A 12,166-nucleotide genomic window follows, 5' to 3' on the forward strand; every position below is an offset into this window, starting at 1 on the left:
GTGCTGGCCCCCCTCTCCCACGACGGGAATGGTTGTGCACAGACCATTCCCGTAATCAGGGCTCCCGGCGCATGATTAACGGGAACAGTCAGTGCATGACCATTCCCTACACCATATTTTGTGTTTTAAAGTGTCATCTCTTCGTCATGGTATTAGGCCAAGAACATTGAGGACATATTAAAGACCAGACAACATGATGACTCGAGAATTCTATGGGACAGAATCCATGTGATCTCTATTGGTTGCATCTTGGCATCAACTTGGACCAGTCATGTTTGCAAATTGGCCCCCTTTGATGGTCTCTCTCATAACCTAGAAAACCCCTATAAAGCAAGAACACGGAGGATCACATCAGATCAGTCCTCGATCCTCCACTTTTTGGTTGATTGCTTCCTCTACACCTCTCTCTGTGTGGCTACAATGTTGAGACACAAAATTTCCTATGTCAGACCAAGACCTTAAGGTTGAAGTTAAAGTTTGTAATCGCCTCTTCCAACCATTGCTAAGTGTGGGTAGATTGATTATCCCATTTTTGTCTTGCATAACATGTCTTGAGTTCAGAACTTGTTAGGGTAGAGCTTTGAGGTCTCTTGGAATCGGATGTCCTTGAGGCCCCAAGGAATTGCTCCTGCCACGCTAAAATGCACTCTCATCTTTGTTTATTGGCACAATCCCATTAGACCAAGATTTTGGCCCTTTACCTTTGTTTCCTTTGATGAAGGCTCACCATTTTGCCTAGGCATATCTCATATACCCTGGAACTACCTATACTCTTTAACTCTAAAATGCCTAGGGGTGAAGAACAACCATATTTGGTACCTCTTCAAGCAATTCAGCTTGGAAACTGCGAGTATGCAGCTTATCGTCTCGCAGTCACACTTTGTTTTTCTGATTGACCATTCTTGCATTAGAGTCACATGGCACAGTTGTGTGAGTGGATGGAATGCTTTAATCAACAGTTGTACAACTTCTCCCATTTTGTCTTGTATAACAAATCTTGAGTAACTCTCCTCGTCGGCTAGATCTTTAAGGTCTCTTGGGATAGTTTCCTACTACGTTAAAACTCTCTTCTTTATCTTTATCTAATCATAGCATAACTTGTGAATCTTGGGTTGACACTATTTAGTGATTTGGATTCTCTATGGTCAGGCTAGTTAAGCTAGATCCACTCATGTTAAGGAGTATGGTAGCCAATTGTGTTATCTCAGTAATAAACTCCTTGGTAGCTTCCAAGTTCCAGTAAGAATGTCGAAGCTATTTCTCTTTTTTGATGAAAAATGCTTGAACCCAAGCATGACTACTTTGATTTTTCTTTTGTTATTGATATTGAAATGAAAAGAAAGCAAAATCTTTCCAAAGTAAGCAACCTTCATGGCTTACTCTATATCAAATTGTGTACCTTTTGTGGGCTATCATTGCTGGTTCTTTACATTTGGTGTATATATCCTACTGACCCTTGCACTCTTTCTACGTCTCATGTTGGAAATTACACATCCTTGTTGAAGTTTGCAAGGGATGGAGTAAGGGGCCTCCATGGCTATTGTTGTCATGTAGTAGAAACATCAAAGCAATCTTTAACTTTGACTCAGTGATTGCTTGAACAAACTGCTATTTTGATTACGAATCAACAATTTAACAATTAGAAACTCTATTCCTTGGCTTAAAATAGATACAAAACTCAGATTAAGAATACTTTACCATGTCTAAGACAAAGTTGTTGAGCAATTTTCAATATAGAAACGCTTTACATTGGAGGTGCCAAGGCAAAAAGGTATACATTCTTATGCAAGTTTCTTTAGCAAGCCAAGACATGGGATCCTTTAATTGCTCTTTTTATTTATTAAGATTGCATGCTTAATTTACTTTGCATATTATTGCAAAAATATGTTGCATTTTGAATAACAAAATATAGAGCCAATTGTGAGAAGACTTATTCATTGATTTCACCATTAGTTGCTCAAGAACCATTTTAATTCTTCAAAATTTAAGAAGGTTGAACAAACATGTTACTCATAAATTATCAACAATAAGATGGGGGTTGAATATTTTAGACATTCAAAAAATCGTTGATAACAATGATCAGAGTAGAATTGGGTGCCCTTATATATTTAAAGGGTCAAAAGAAAATTAAAAATCAAAAACTCTTTTAAGTTTATATTGTCCACACTTGCTTGAATAAAAAAGACTAGGAGAATGCTCCACTTAAAAGTTACCCAATTTGTGGATCCTCCTTAACATATAATGGGCGCTTTTGTTACAAACGAAAGATTGATCCACTACAACAAGTTCAACATTGTGTTCTTTGATTTAGGAAATTTAGCAAAAAATGATTTATTTTACAAAAATACTTCACGGGTGGTATAGAGTAAACTTACTTTTAAGATCAAGCTCGATTCATATAAAATGCTAAAACACGAAAAGACGGAGCATATAGCAATCACTCTCAACAATTTAGTACTTAAAAAACAATTTTCAACCAATGAAGATGATGACCAAGAAAGACATTTTAGCGTGCAAGCAAAAAATCATATCCAATGGTTTGGTTTGTTGAAGGTAAGATCCTCATAAGCTACTTTTGTGTATTTCAATCATTTGAAAAATATTTAATTTTCATAGATTGGCAAGGAAGGCTATAATATTATGTATTGTACACTTCATCAGACACAAATAGCAATAATCTACAAGAAGACTCAACGAGAGAGTTCCTGAATGCGGAGAATGCTGGGTTTTTTTTTTTTGTTCAATGGCATATGGGGAATGACCTCAAAACAATGAAATGCATGTTGAATAGTTCTATAGGTGCTCTCATATCCTTGTTTGTTATATATACAAACATTAGATAGCTTAAATCATTACATTTCATTTGCAAAAAGTCATAAGAGCTCTTGGAGATCCAAAATTCATGCTAAATTTGGATAGTTGAATATCACATGTCCATGTATGTATGGTGCATACATTGTGTAGAATTGTAAATAAAGCTATGTACTTGTATATCCACATGTTCAAACCTAAAAAAGAATCAAAAGAGGATAGTCAAAAAAGGGTGCAATCATTCCATTTATGCCACACAAGCATTTCCAATAAAAATGGACCCTTTTTTTTTAATCACAACAAATGCATTCATTTTAGAGAGATAATTTAAGCACTTACTATGCCTAATTTTAAAATTGACTTCTTTGCTCAATGCACACATTTATTTGAAAGAGTATTAAGTATAACTAACAAGGCGTCTTTGACTCAACGTAGAAAAACACTAAAGAAAATAGATTTAAGATAGAAGAGAGATTTTAAAGAATCGTTTTAGAGTTTACATTTAAGGATAAGAGCATAGATATGATAGAAAATATTTATATGTTTTTTTACCTTTTCCACTTCTGTTTTGTAGAAAAGGCATGACCAGAACAAAGCAAACAGTAAAAGGAGTAGACCAACCATTCAAACATCCACATAGTCTCTGATAAAATCTTGGCATACATGTTTCACAAAGCACGTGTCTTTAAATAAGAAAGATCATGATAAAGTAACTTTTTGTATTCCCCAGGCTTCATTGGTATGGGTTCTGAAGAAAATAATTGGTAGAATCAAAAAGAGGTTAAGATGGAAAAATGTTGCTTTTGTGTGGTTTGTTATGCAAGCATTTCTCTTGGTTGTACGTGATTGCAAGATTCCAATGTTTCCAACCAAATCATTAAATAGTAACGATAATCCTTTTATGAGATATGCTCTTAAGTAAAATATACATGTAAGAGACTATTGTCACATTCATTAAAAAAATCACGCTAGAAGATTTGTTTCTTCTTCAATCCCCTCGACCAGCACCTATAGTTCATGTGCCTCTCTCTTCTCATACCCCTTTCTTCTCCCTTCTCTTGTGCCCCTTGCCACTGCTCCGCATTGCTCTCAACAGACAAGCATCGCAAAACATGACACCTCTTTCAAACAACCCCTCCCTTTTGAATTCTTTGAGACATGCCAAGATCTTGTGTAAGGCCAAAGGCGTTCAAGATGAAGCAATAGGTGATTGCATATAGAGAGAGGCCTTCCCTTCGCATCATGCTTATTCATCATCCGTCCGTGAAGCCCATCATGGCCAACACATCTCACAAAAATGGGTGCACCCACCATGCTTTGAAAGTTGACGCCTGGATCTAAAATTGCAACCAAGGAAAGGAACCAATGGAGAGAGAGAGAGAGAGAGAGAGAGAGAGAGAGAGATAGAGATACCATGCATCCACACCTCATGCAGCTAGAAGTGAGAGTGAGAGTTGCCTTGAGAAAAAGAGAGTATCGCATGAAGTTCTCCTTAAGATGTTGTTTTTATAATCATGCATACATTCATGTTTTGAGCATAATGGAAGGACCATAATCTCACTAGACTAAGACAATATGTAAACCTTGGAAGGACTCCTTTTAGAGCCTTTATTACATCAAAGACTCGAGATACTGCACAATCAAGAATAAAAACTCTACTCATATGTGGTCTTAGTATTAAAATGCTACAAAATAATTTAGAGTATTATGAGTACTTAGTTTCTTTTTATAAGAATTTAAATTAAGAAAAAAAATTCTAAAAAGAATTGAACAATTCATTCAATAGATTGGGATCTCTACTTTTTACCATTTCAATCTTGACATCTCTAGGAGCATAATCTTCTAGATGTTTTGGTTTGTTGTCATATGTGCTTCCATGTTTAATCTCACAGCTTTTGATTTTTCAGTATAGTATTCTCTATGTGAAGAATCATTAGATGTTGATCAATAGCTGGCTATTTTATTTATCTTCTTCTTTTTTTACACTTTTTAATTTCTCTTTATTTAATCTTATGCGTGTTTATCATGTGTTCTTTCTTAAATTTTCACCCTATCCTTAGGATGTATGGCTCGAGGAACCAATATACTATGTCTCATTTTTTTATAGACATAAATTGGCTCATGCTTGAAATTTTCAAACCTTGTTCTTAAGATTGAAAGAATACTAAAATCTTTTCACGTGACAATGACTCTATTGGCATGACCAGCAAGATAAGTGTTTTAAAAATATTCTATCAAGTAGTGCTTACAAACTTTTTGAACGCATATTAGATCGACACCAACCTTCAATTGTCAATACAAGGATAGCATAGACCCGGCTAGGGCATGGAGACATTTCAAGTGAGAGTGTATCGTCCATGGAGACGAGGAAGAGGACTTTGTGAGCATATCTCCCTTACATTTCATGTAAGTGAGATCATATCGTCGATGAAGACGAGGAAGAGGACTTGGTGATCCGGCTTCTAGTCACATTTCCTAAGGGTAAGGTAAAATGTTAATCAATAACAAAAGGAGAACAAAAGATAAACACATAAATTTTACCCTATCCTTAGGAAGGGTGACAAGGAAAGGGAAGGGCTTCCTTCCATTTTCATGAAAATGTACCACTCTAAACATACGCACACAAATGGCAAGCAATGCCTAGGTAGCAACACACATTCTTTACTCTACTCTATATGCACACATGTTTGGAGATGAGTACCTAGGATGCATAGACAATCAACCAAGCATGCTAATGCCTTGGCTACACTAACAACGTACACCATCATAGCATTGATTAGTTAGAAAAGTAGTTAGTGAGAAGAAGAATTAGAAGAAGAACTCCATAGCAAAGCTCTCTCTTTCCTATCAACTCAACTATACTTGAATTTCTAGAGAGCCCATTTAACATTACAAGGTGTCAATGTGTAGATATTACATTGGAGACATTTATTGGTACACGCTTTGACAATCACTTTGGTACACTAATCCATGTACTTCAATATTCAATTTGGTATTGAGGTCCAAACTTGTGTATTGTGCCAAGATCACTACACAAATCCCTCCTTCCTCAAGGCACACGCCCCTGGGTGCCATGGAACAAAGATTATACAGGTCCATGACGATTGTTGTGAAGATGAAGGTGTGCCTTCTGCTTGTTGTTGTTGTTGTTGCTAGATGAACCAACCAAGGCTTTGGAGCTTGATTTTGAAGAATAGAAATTGGAATAGTGAGGAGGTAACTAGGCCAAAAATTGGATGGACATGTCCTCTGAACTGATCACTTTCCCATATGAAGTATCTCTTGTTGGAGTTCCTGCATCTTGTTGATGTGATCCCTGATGGATGAGTACTTTGTATCCATGGTCCTCAACTGCACCTCCAAAGCAATCTGCTTCATCGGATAAAGTCAATCATATAAAGATGAAAGTCGGTTTCAATTCGCTTCACGTCTTCATCAACCGGATATGATTGATGATCGATGGTGTACTATTGAGGATGATAAATGATCGGATTCAAGCATTGACATGCTTCCATAGCTTCACTCTTGTAGGATACTTTTGACTTTTGAAAGCTACTATTGACAAAACCTCCAAGCTCGTAAGTGTTGAAGACCGCCGTCATGGTCCGTTCCAAATAGCATAATTCTCGGCATTCAAAGGCCGATCTAAGAAAAAGGTAGGAAGAGTAGGGTATCTTGATTGGTTGATCACCTACTCTGGAGTAGAAATGGGACCAATCTCCCCACTCCTCGTTGACAAAGGCTCCATCATGAACTTTTTTTCGTCGTACTTCTACATTATGGATTGAGTTAAAATCAAAATAATCATCCCTCGAGTCTCCATTGTGTGGGAGAACTTGGACATGTGACGAGGCTAGGTAATGATGGATGAAGGGAAACCTTTAAATCAGCCCACTACAGCCAAAATCAATCCCAAATGAGTGAAAACCAGCAAACTTTCACTTTTTGTTGCAAAAAATCAGCACCAAAAACTCGCAGAAGTCACCAAGCCAATCCGAGAGTATGTCGTGGCTCTGATATCATAAACGTGCAACAAAAAAGGGTAAATCTGGTGATGATCTCGTTTGAAAGAATTAAAAAACCTCCTCTCGAGACTTTGCAACCAATGGATCTTGAATCTATTGCATAGATCTCCTTGAAAATGTCCCCCTATCGAATATTGCCCGTCAAACGTGCACAAGTAGACGACTTGTAAGCTAACCTATAGCAGAGGGTGTCAAAGCGCGCGCGCGCACACACACACACACACACACACACACACACACACACACAGAGACGATGATAGAATGCTAGAGAGGGTGTGTGCCAAACACAAAAACACTAGAGAGAGAATTTTGGCCCCAAAATTTGGCAAGCTCTACATTGATATGCTCAAAATACAATTGGGGCAGTATCCCATGACCTAGAAATAAATAAGTATGGACCCTTTAAATGTGAAAGTCGCTAAAAGTAATCATAAATGCACACACAAATAGGAGGACTGCAGAATGGTAGAGATTCTAACCTTGGGTAACTCTAGGAACATGGGTCTCACCTTATGCCAACCTACCAGGTTGGTAACACCATGGAATGCACTATCGATAAAATTCATTTAGCTCAGGTACGTCTAGGCACAGCCACAAAACAATCCTCACTACCTAATCTACTCCTAGGAGATATTAGAGCCACCACAGGACATGAATCTGAAACTCAACATACAAGCCAAGGGAAAAGAACATATTCAAGAGGAAAAAAGGGCCTTATTGGTCCAAAGTATATTCACACACATCACTATGATACTATGCTAAAAAAGGTGACACAAAAATCTCCAAGATCAAATTATGTAGTTTATATTTACATACTTCAGATCTCGATGTGCATCAAATTCCTCCATATATTTTACAATTTCATTCCTTGTCTAAAAACTTAAGAACTATGTCATTTTATACATTGTTGTAAACCAAAATCGTAGTCCAATGGTCTGGCTTCTTATGAAAAGAAAATTTATATAAACACATGAATTGGCATGCATATCTTGATTTTCTCTATTTAACTAGAAACAGACGGCTTGATCAACTAAAAAAAAATGGCTTGAGTCTGTTTTTTTTGTCATGAAAAAGTTAAAAATAAGCTTCACTTGTCTCATAGTGGAGAGGCAGATCATATCCCATATAAGATCATCTCCTAGATAAAAGAACAAAGCATCAAAAAAGGCTCCAAATTCTACAAGTTTTCTACTTGTTCGTACTTTATGTTGTTGGCTGCCTATAAATGCATGGTAAACTTTGAAAACTCCAATAATATACTCAACTTATTTGGCTTCCTCATAAAAGAAGAATAAACATCTACAAAAAAGAAACAAAAATTAAAGAATCAAAGTAAATAACATATAATGGAAGATTACAAAAACTTAGAGAACTTATAGTTTGGTATGACTAGGCAATGATAAGCTGGCCATTTGCTTAAAGTGCAATCTATATGCATAGAAAAATGTTAGTCACTTTTTCAATACTTCTTTTGTTCTCATCAAGTCAAAAGTCCTTCACTCTTCCTTTCCAAGAGTTTTAAGTACTAAATTGAGTTTCTTGTGTTTTCTCTATCTTGATTAAATTAAGATTCAAGAACTTTTTATTGGTTGAATTTAGGTTTGGTATGTATGGGTGGCTCCCTATAAAGGCAGTCCTTGTACTTTAATCTACTTGTGGTCAGGTGGCTCCCCTATTTGCCGTCAAAACCTAAGCTATTCTTTTTGGTCACCACACTCGTCCTTCGTGGCTCTATATGAGCATTGAGCTATTGTATCCATGGTTTTCTTTTTCTAATTTAATATCACCAAATCTCTCTATTGGAGAGAGTATTGTTTTTCTTTCTTAAGAAAAAAAGAGAATTCATTCAACTTTTCTCTATTTCTCTTTCTTATTGAGGTATAATTTCAAAGATTTTTGTTTCTACAAGTGGAATCCATTGATTCTTCTCATCCACGGTGCAAGAAACAATGACAAAGTCAATTGTTCAAGGTTACTTCTCCATGGAATCTAGAAAAGCAAAGGTTCCTGATAAGTTGTTTGCAACATCTAAAAGAGAGAGGTAGAATGGCTTAAGCTGAAAGCTTTGAGAAAAAGATAATGATGAAACACAAAAACTTAAATGGTTGCTCTTAGTCACACTAGTAATTTTTTCTAAAGATAAAATTTTCAATAAAGAGAATCTATGAAAGTTTTTTCTGACATTGAAACTCTCCAAAATCCCAATTATAAGATTCCTTTATTTAGAATTTCTCCTTTATAATACTTTTAATCTTTTTAATTTTAAATCGTTGGATCCTTCATTTTAATGAGGAAAATAAAGTTAGTTGTAGTTTTCAAATCAAAATCTTGGTCAAGTTGCTTTTGAAGTGTTTGTTGCAGTCTTGAAATTACTAAAAGTGCTTGTCAATTTTGTGTATAAGAAATAACTAAGAGTATTGGGATTGCTGACATTTTTTAATGGCATTTTATGGAGAATGGTTATGCATGTTACGAGTACGAATACATTGTAGTATATAGTTGCATCTTTGTATATATTCCTTGATGGATTGAGCTGGGTTACTGTAAGGGTGTGTTCTTTTCTCACAAAAGGCTCAAAAGAGTGTTGTGTATGCATACTTTCTAGATGTGCAGTAGTATTTGCATAATAAAGCTATGCCTAAGATTTGCGAAGCGACGAGCTTCCTTGAGATGATGCAGGCCCATGAGTAGAACCGCCAGATTAACATGCTTTTTGAAACTTGGATTGGGTTCTTTGTTATGACACACAATAACTCATGGATATCTTGGTTGAGCAAGAAGCAGCCTACATTGGCCGCTTCTAGTATGTAAATAGTGCATTGGTACCTACAAAGAGCACCATATTTTTTTTGTGTTGAAGAGCTCATGCATATCTATCAAAGTCAACAATGCGAAAGCGTAGAGACCAAGGGGAGAGAGAGAGAGAGAGAGACAGAGAGAGTCTCCTAAACGAACCAACCTTGGCAACGAATAATTGATGTACAGTACAATGGGGGCTGAGGATTGCTTATATACCAACCTCAGTAAATTGCCCTACCCAAACTTTGACAAATAAGTAAAATAATACCTAAAAGCCAAATTAAATAATGGGATCACATTGGGTAATTCACTTGAGATGCCAAAACTCTTAACACCCTCTCTGCAGCTCGTAGTAGATATAAATAGTGAGACCAAGTCGATGAAGACGCTACCATGGAGACCTCAGCAAAGGATCCTTTCCACTGGCAGATTTGCTACCCTGAACTTTATACCTTAGAAGAATACCATCTTGAGCATCGGTTTCCTTTTAGAAAATTGAATTGTAGGCCACACTACATTCAAGAATCCCCATTTTTGAGCTGTGAAAACATCACGTCCAAAATACTCCAAGATAATGAACTTTGAAACACATCCTGTCAATAATCCGGCCAACAACAATGGATTGGTGTGCACTCAGTCATAGTGTTTTAGATACGTCTGATTGGCTCCCTGCCAGATGCATGTGCATTGAACTCCGACCCACGGCTTCAAACACTGATAACTTGAACTCCAACAACCAAGGGTCCAGATTACTTATACGGAGCACTTCTTGCCTCTCTCTAGCTGAAGCTAGTGGCAGCAATTGTCCTTTGACTAGAAATCTGACGTAAAGGCCACTGTGGCCACCGCCATGTGTGCCATGCCAATCTCCTATGTCGATTATTTATCACCGTTATCTCTACTTAACTTGCCTTTGCCTTTGTCATCATGTGAGTTTCTGCTTTTGTCTTTGCCTTCAAACTCCCGAGCCAAACAAAGTGTCGTGTCACATTATAACAATGATAGCTGTTTTTCGGCTCTCCATAATTACCATAGTAAGTTACTCCACCCTACCAAATTCACCCAAACGCTATGGCTATCCCTACCATTTCACTGTATATAGGTGCGTGTGAGTTAGGGGACTTTTCCCATATCTCCTTACTGAAATAAAAAACCCTCAATTAGCTAGGCATTGGGCTAGTTGAGCCAAAAAATATAAAAAATATAAGTATATTAAGGTCCATGCGTATGTAAATATTTCTTTGTATATAGGGCCTAAATAAAAGATTTTTTCATAATTATTTTGGTATTTATTTAAATATTTCTACCTAGGTGTGTGTTATTTATGCTCTGTACATTGCCTCACCATTACCACAATTTTTCTTACCATTTTTCATACTCTTTATTCCATATAGAAATATTTTCATGTAAGCTTCTCTTATATTTGGTGTAACTCCACCCCAACAAAAATCCAAAAAAACTAGTTTTATTTATGTGTATATTTTTTCACTATTGTGATTTTTCCCTTCCTACATCTATTTTGTTTTTTTCTAAAAAATTAGAACACCAAAAATATTTATCTTTTTATGGTAGCCTCATAATGAGAGAGATTTCTTTTGACCCCTTTATATTTTTTCCACTTATATTATTTATATTTGACATGTACATATTTTTTAGACCCCTCAATATTTGATTTTCTTAGTTGTACTATTCACTTATATCATGATCTCAACAATATCTTCAATTATAGACCTACCAAATAAGGTCAAGGGTAGGTGACATGCATACATGCACTATGGAGGGCCTACTCTTGGAGGTATTCAAAAGAATCATCCAAAGAAGGACCCCACAAGGACTTTGTGCAGTGGAAAAAAACAGTGGGTTTTGCTGAATTTTTAAAATTCACTTGCTCTCCGAATTTGAAAAGGTGATACAAACAAAAGTTGTAGCTCGTGGGCTGAACTTTTGTCTCAAATTTTTTCATATTTTTTTGAGCTACGAGCTGTGAGCTATGATTTTATTAGTGGACCCCAGTTTTCTCATGCTATGCAGCCACACTCTCTCTTCCACTTTATCATTTTCCTCTTTCACACACACTTCTCCACTCATCATCCCCACCTCTCTCACCACTCCTCTCTGCACCCTACTCACCTTCTCCTCAACCTTGAAGAATAAGAGAAACCATGGTGAACTCATACCTCCCACACACAATTCCATTCCAAAATTGACCACCTAGTCTCATTTTTCCTCCTCCAAATTACCCATATCTATCAAAAAAACCACAAAATTCAGCCTCTTCTCTTAAAAGACAGCATCATGGTGGTTGATTACTCAGCTTCAATTACCTTGTCTTTCAAGGAAGGTCAAGAGTGGAGAAAAAATGTACCGTCAAAGCTAGTGGACCGTCAACAAGCGTCAAAATTGGCCCTACTCAAGACACTTGGAGCATCAACCTTGTAAGAAATCCACCTTTTCTTACCTCTTAAGAGTTTTTCTTCCTTATTTGTATCTTACATGGATACTCCCATTGTAAATATCCAATTCCATTTGTA

General features: G+C 36.5%; 1 protein-coding gene across 7 annotated transcripts in view; it reads right to left on the reverse strand.

Moving 5' to 3' along the window:
• Nucleotides 1-2,620: 2,620 nt before the first annotated feature.
• LOC147439126 (uncharacterized) overlaps nt 2,621-12,166 on the reverse strand; it is a 51,891-nt gene continuing 42,345 nt past the window's right edge. Inside the window, exon 3 of one of the 7 annotated variants that reach the window (XM_086485035.1) lies at nt 2,621-3,008. In XM_086485035.1, the coding sequence (XP_086341161.1) occupies nt 2,860-3,008 (149 nt within the window). In that variant the 3' untranslated portion in view covers nt 2,621-2,859. The other 6 variants (XM_086485026.1, XM_086485031.1, XM_086485027.1 and 3 more) reach the window with 6 other exon arrangements.

Source organism: Adiantum capillus-veneris, chromosome 16, assembly GCF_014529385.1.
Source record: "Adiantum capillus-veneris isolate H3 chromosome 16, ASM1452938v2, whole genome shotgun sequence".
In the NCBI taxonomy this organism is placed as follows: Eukaryota; Viridiplantae; Streptophyta; class Polypodiopsida; order Polypodiales; family Pteridaceae; genus Adiantum; species Adiantum capillus-veneris.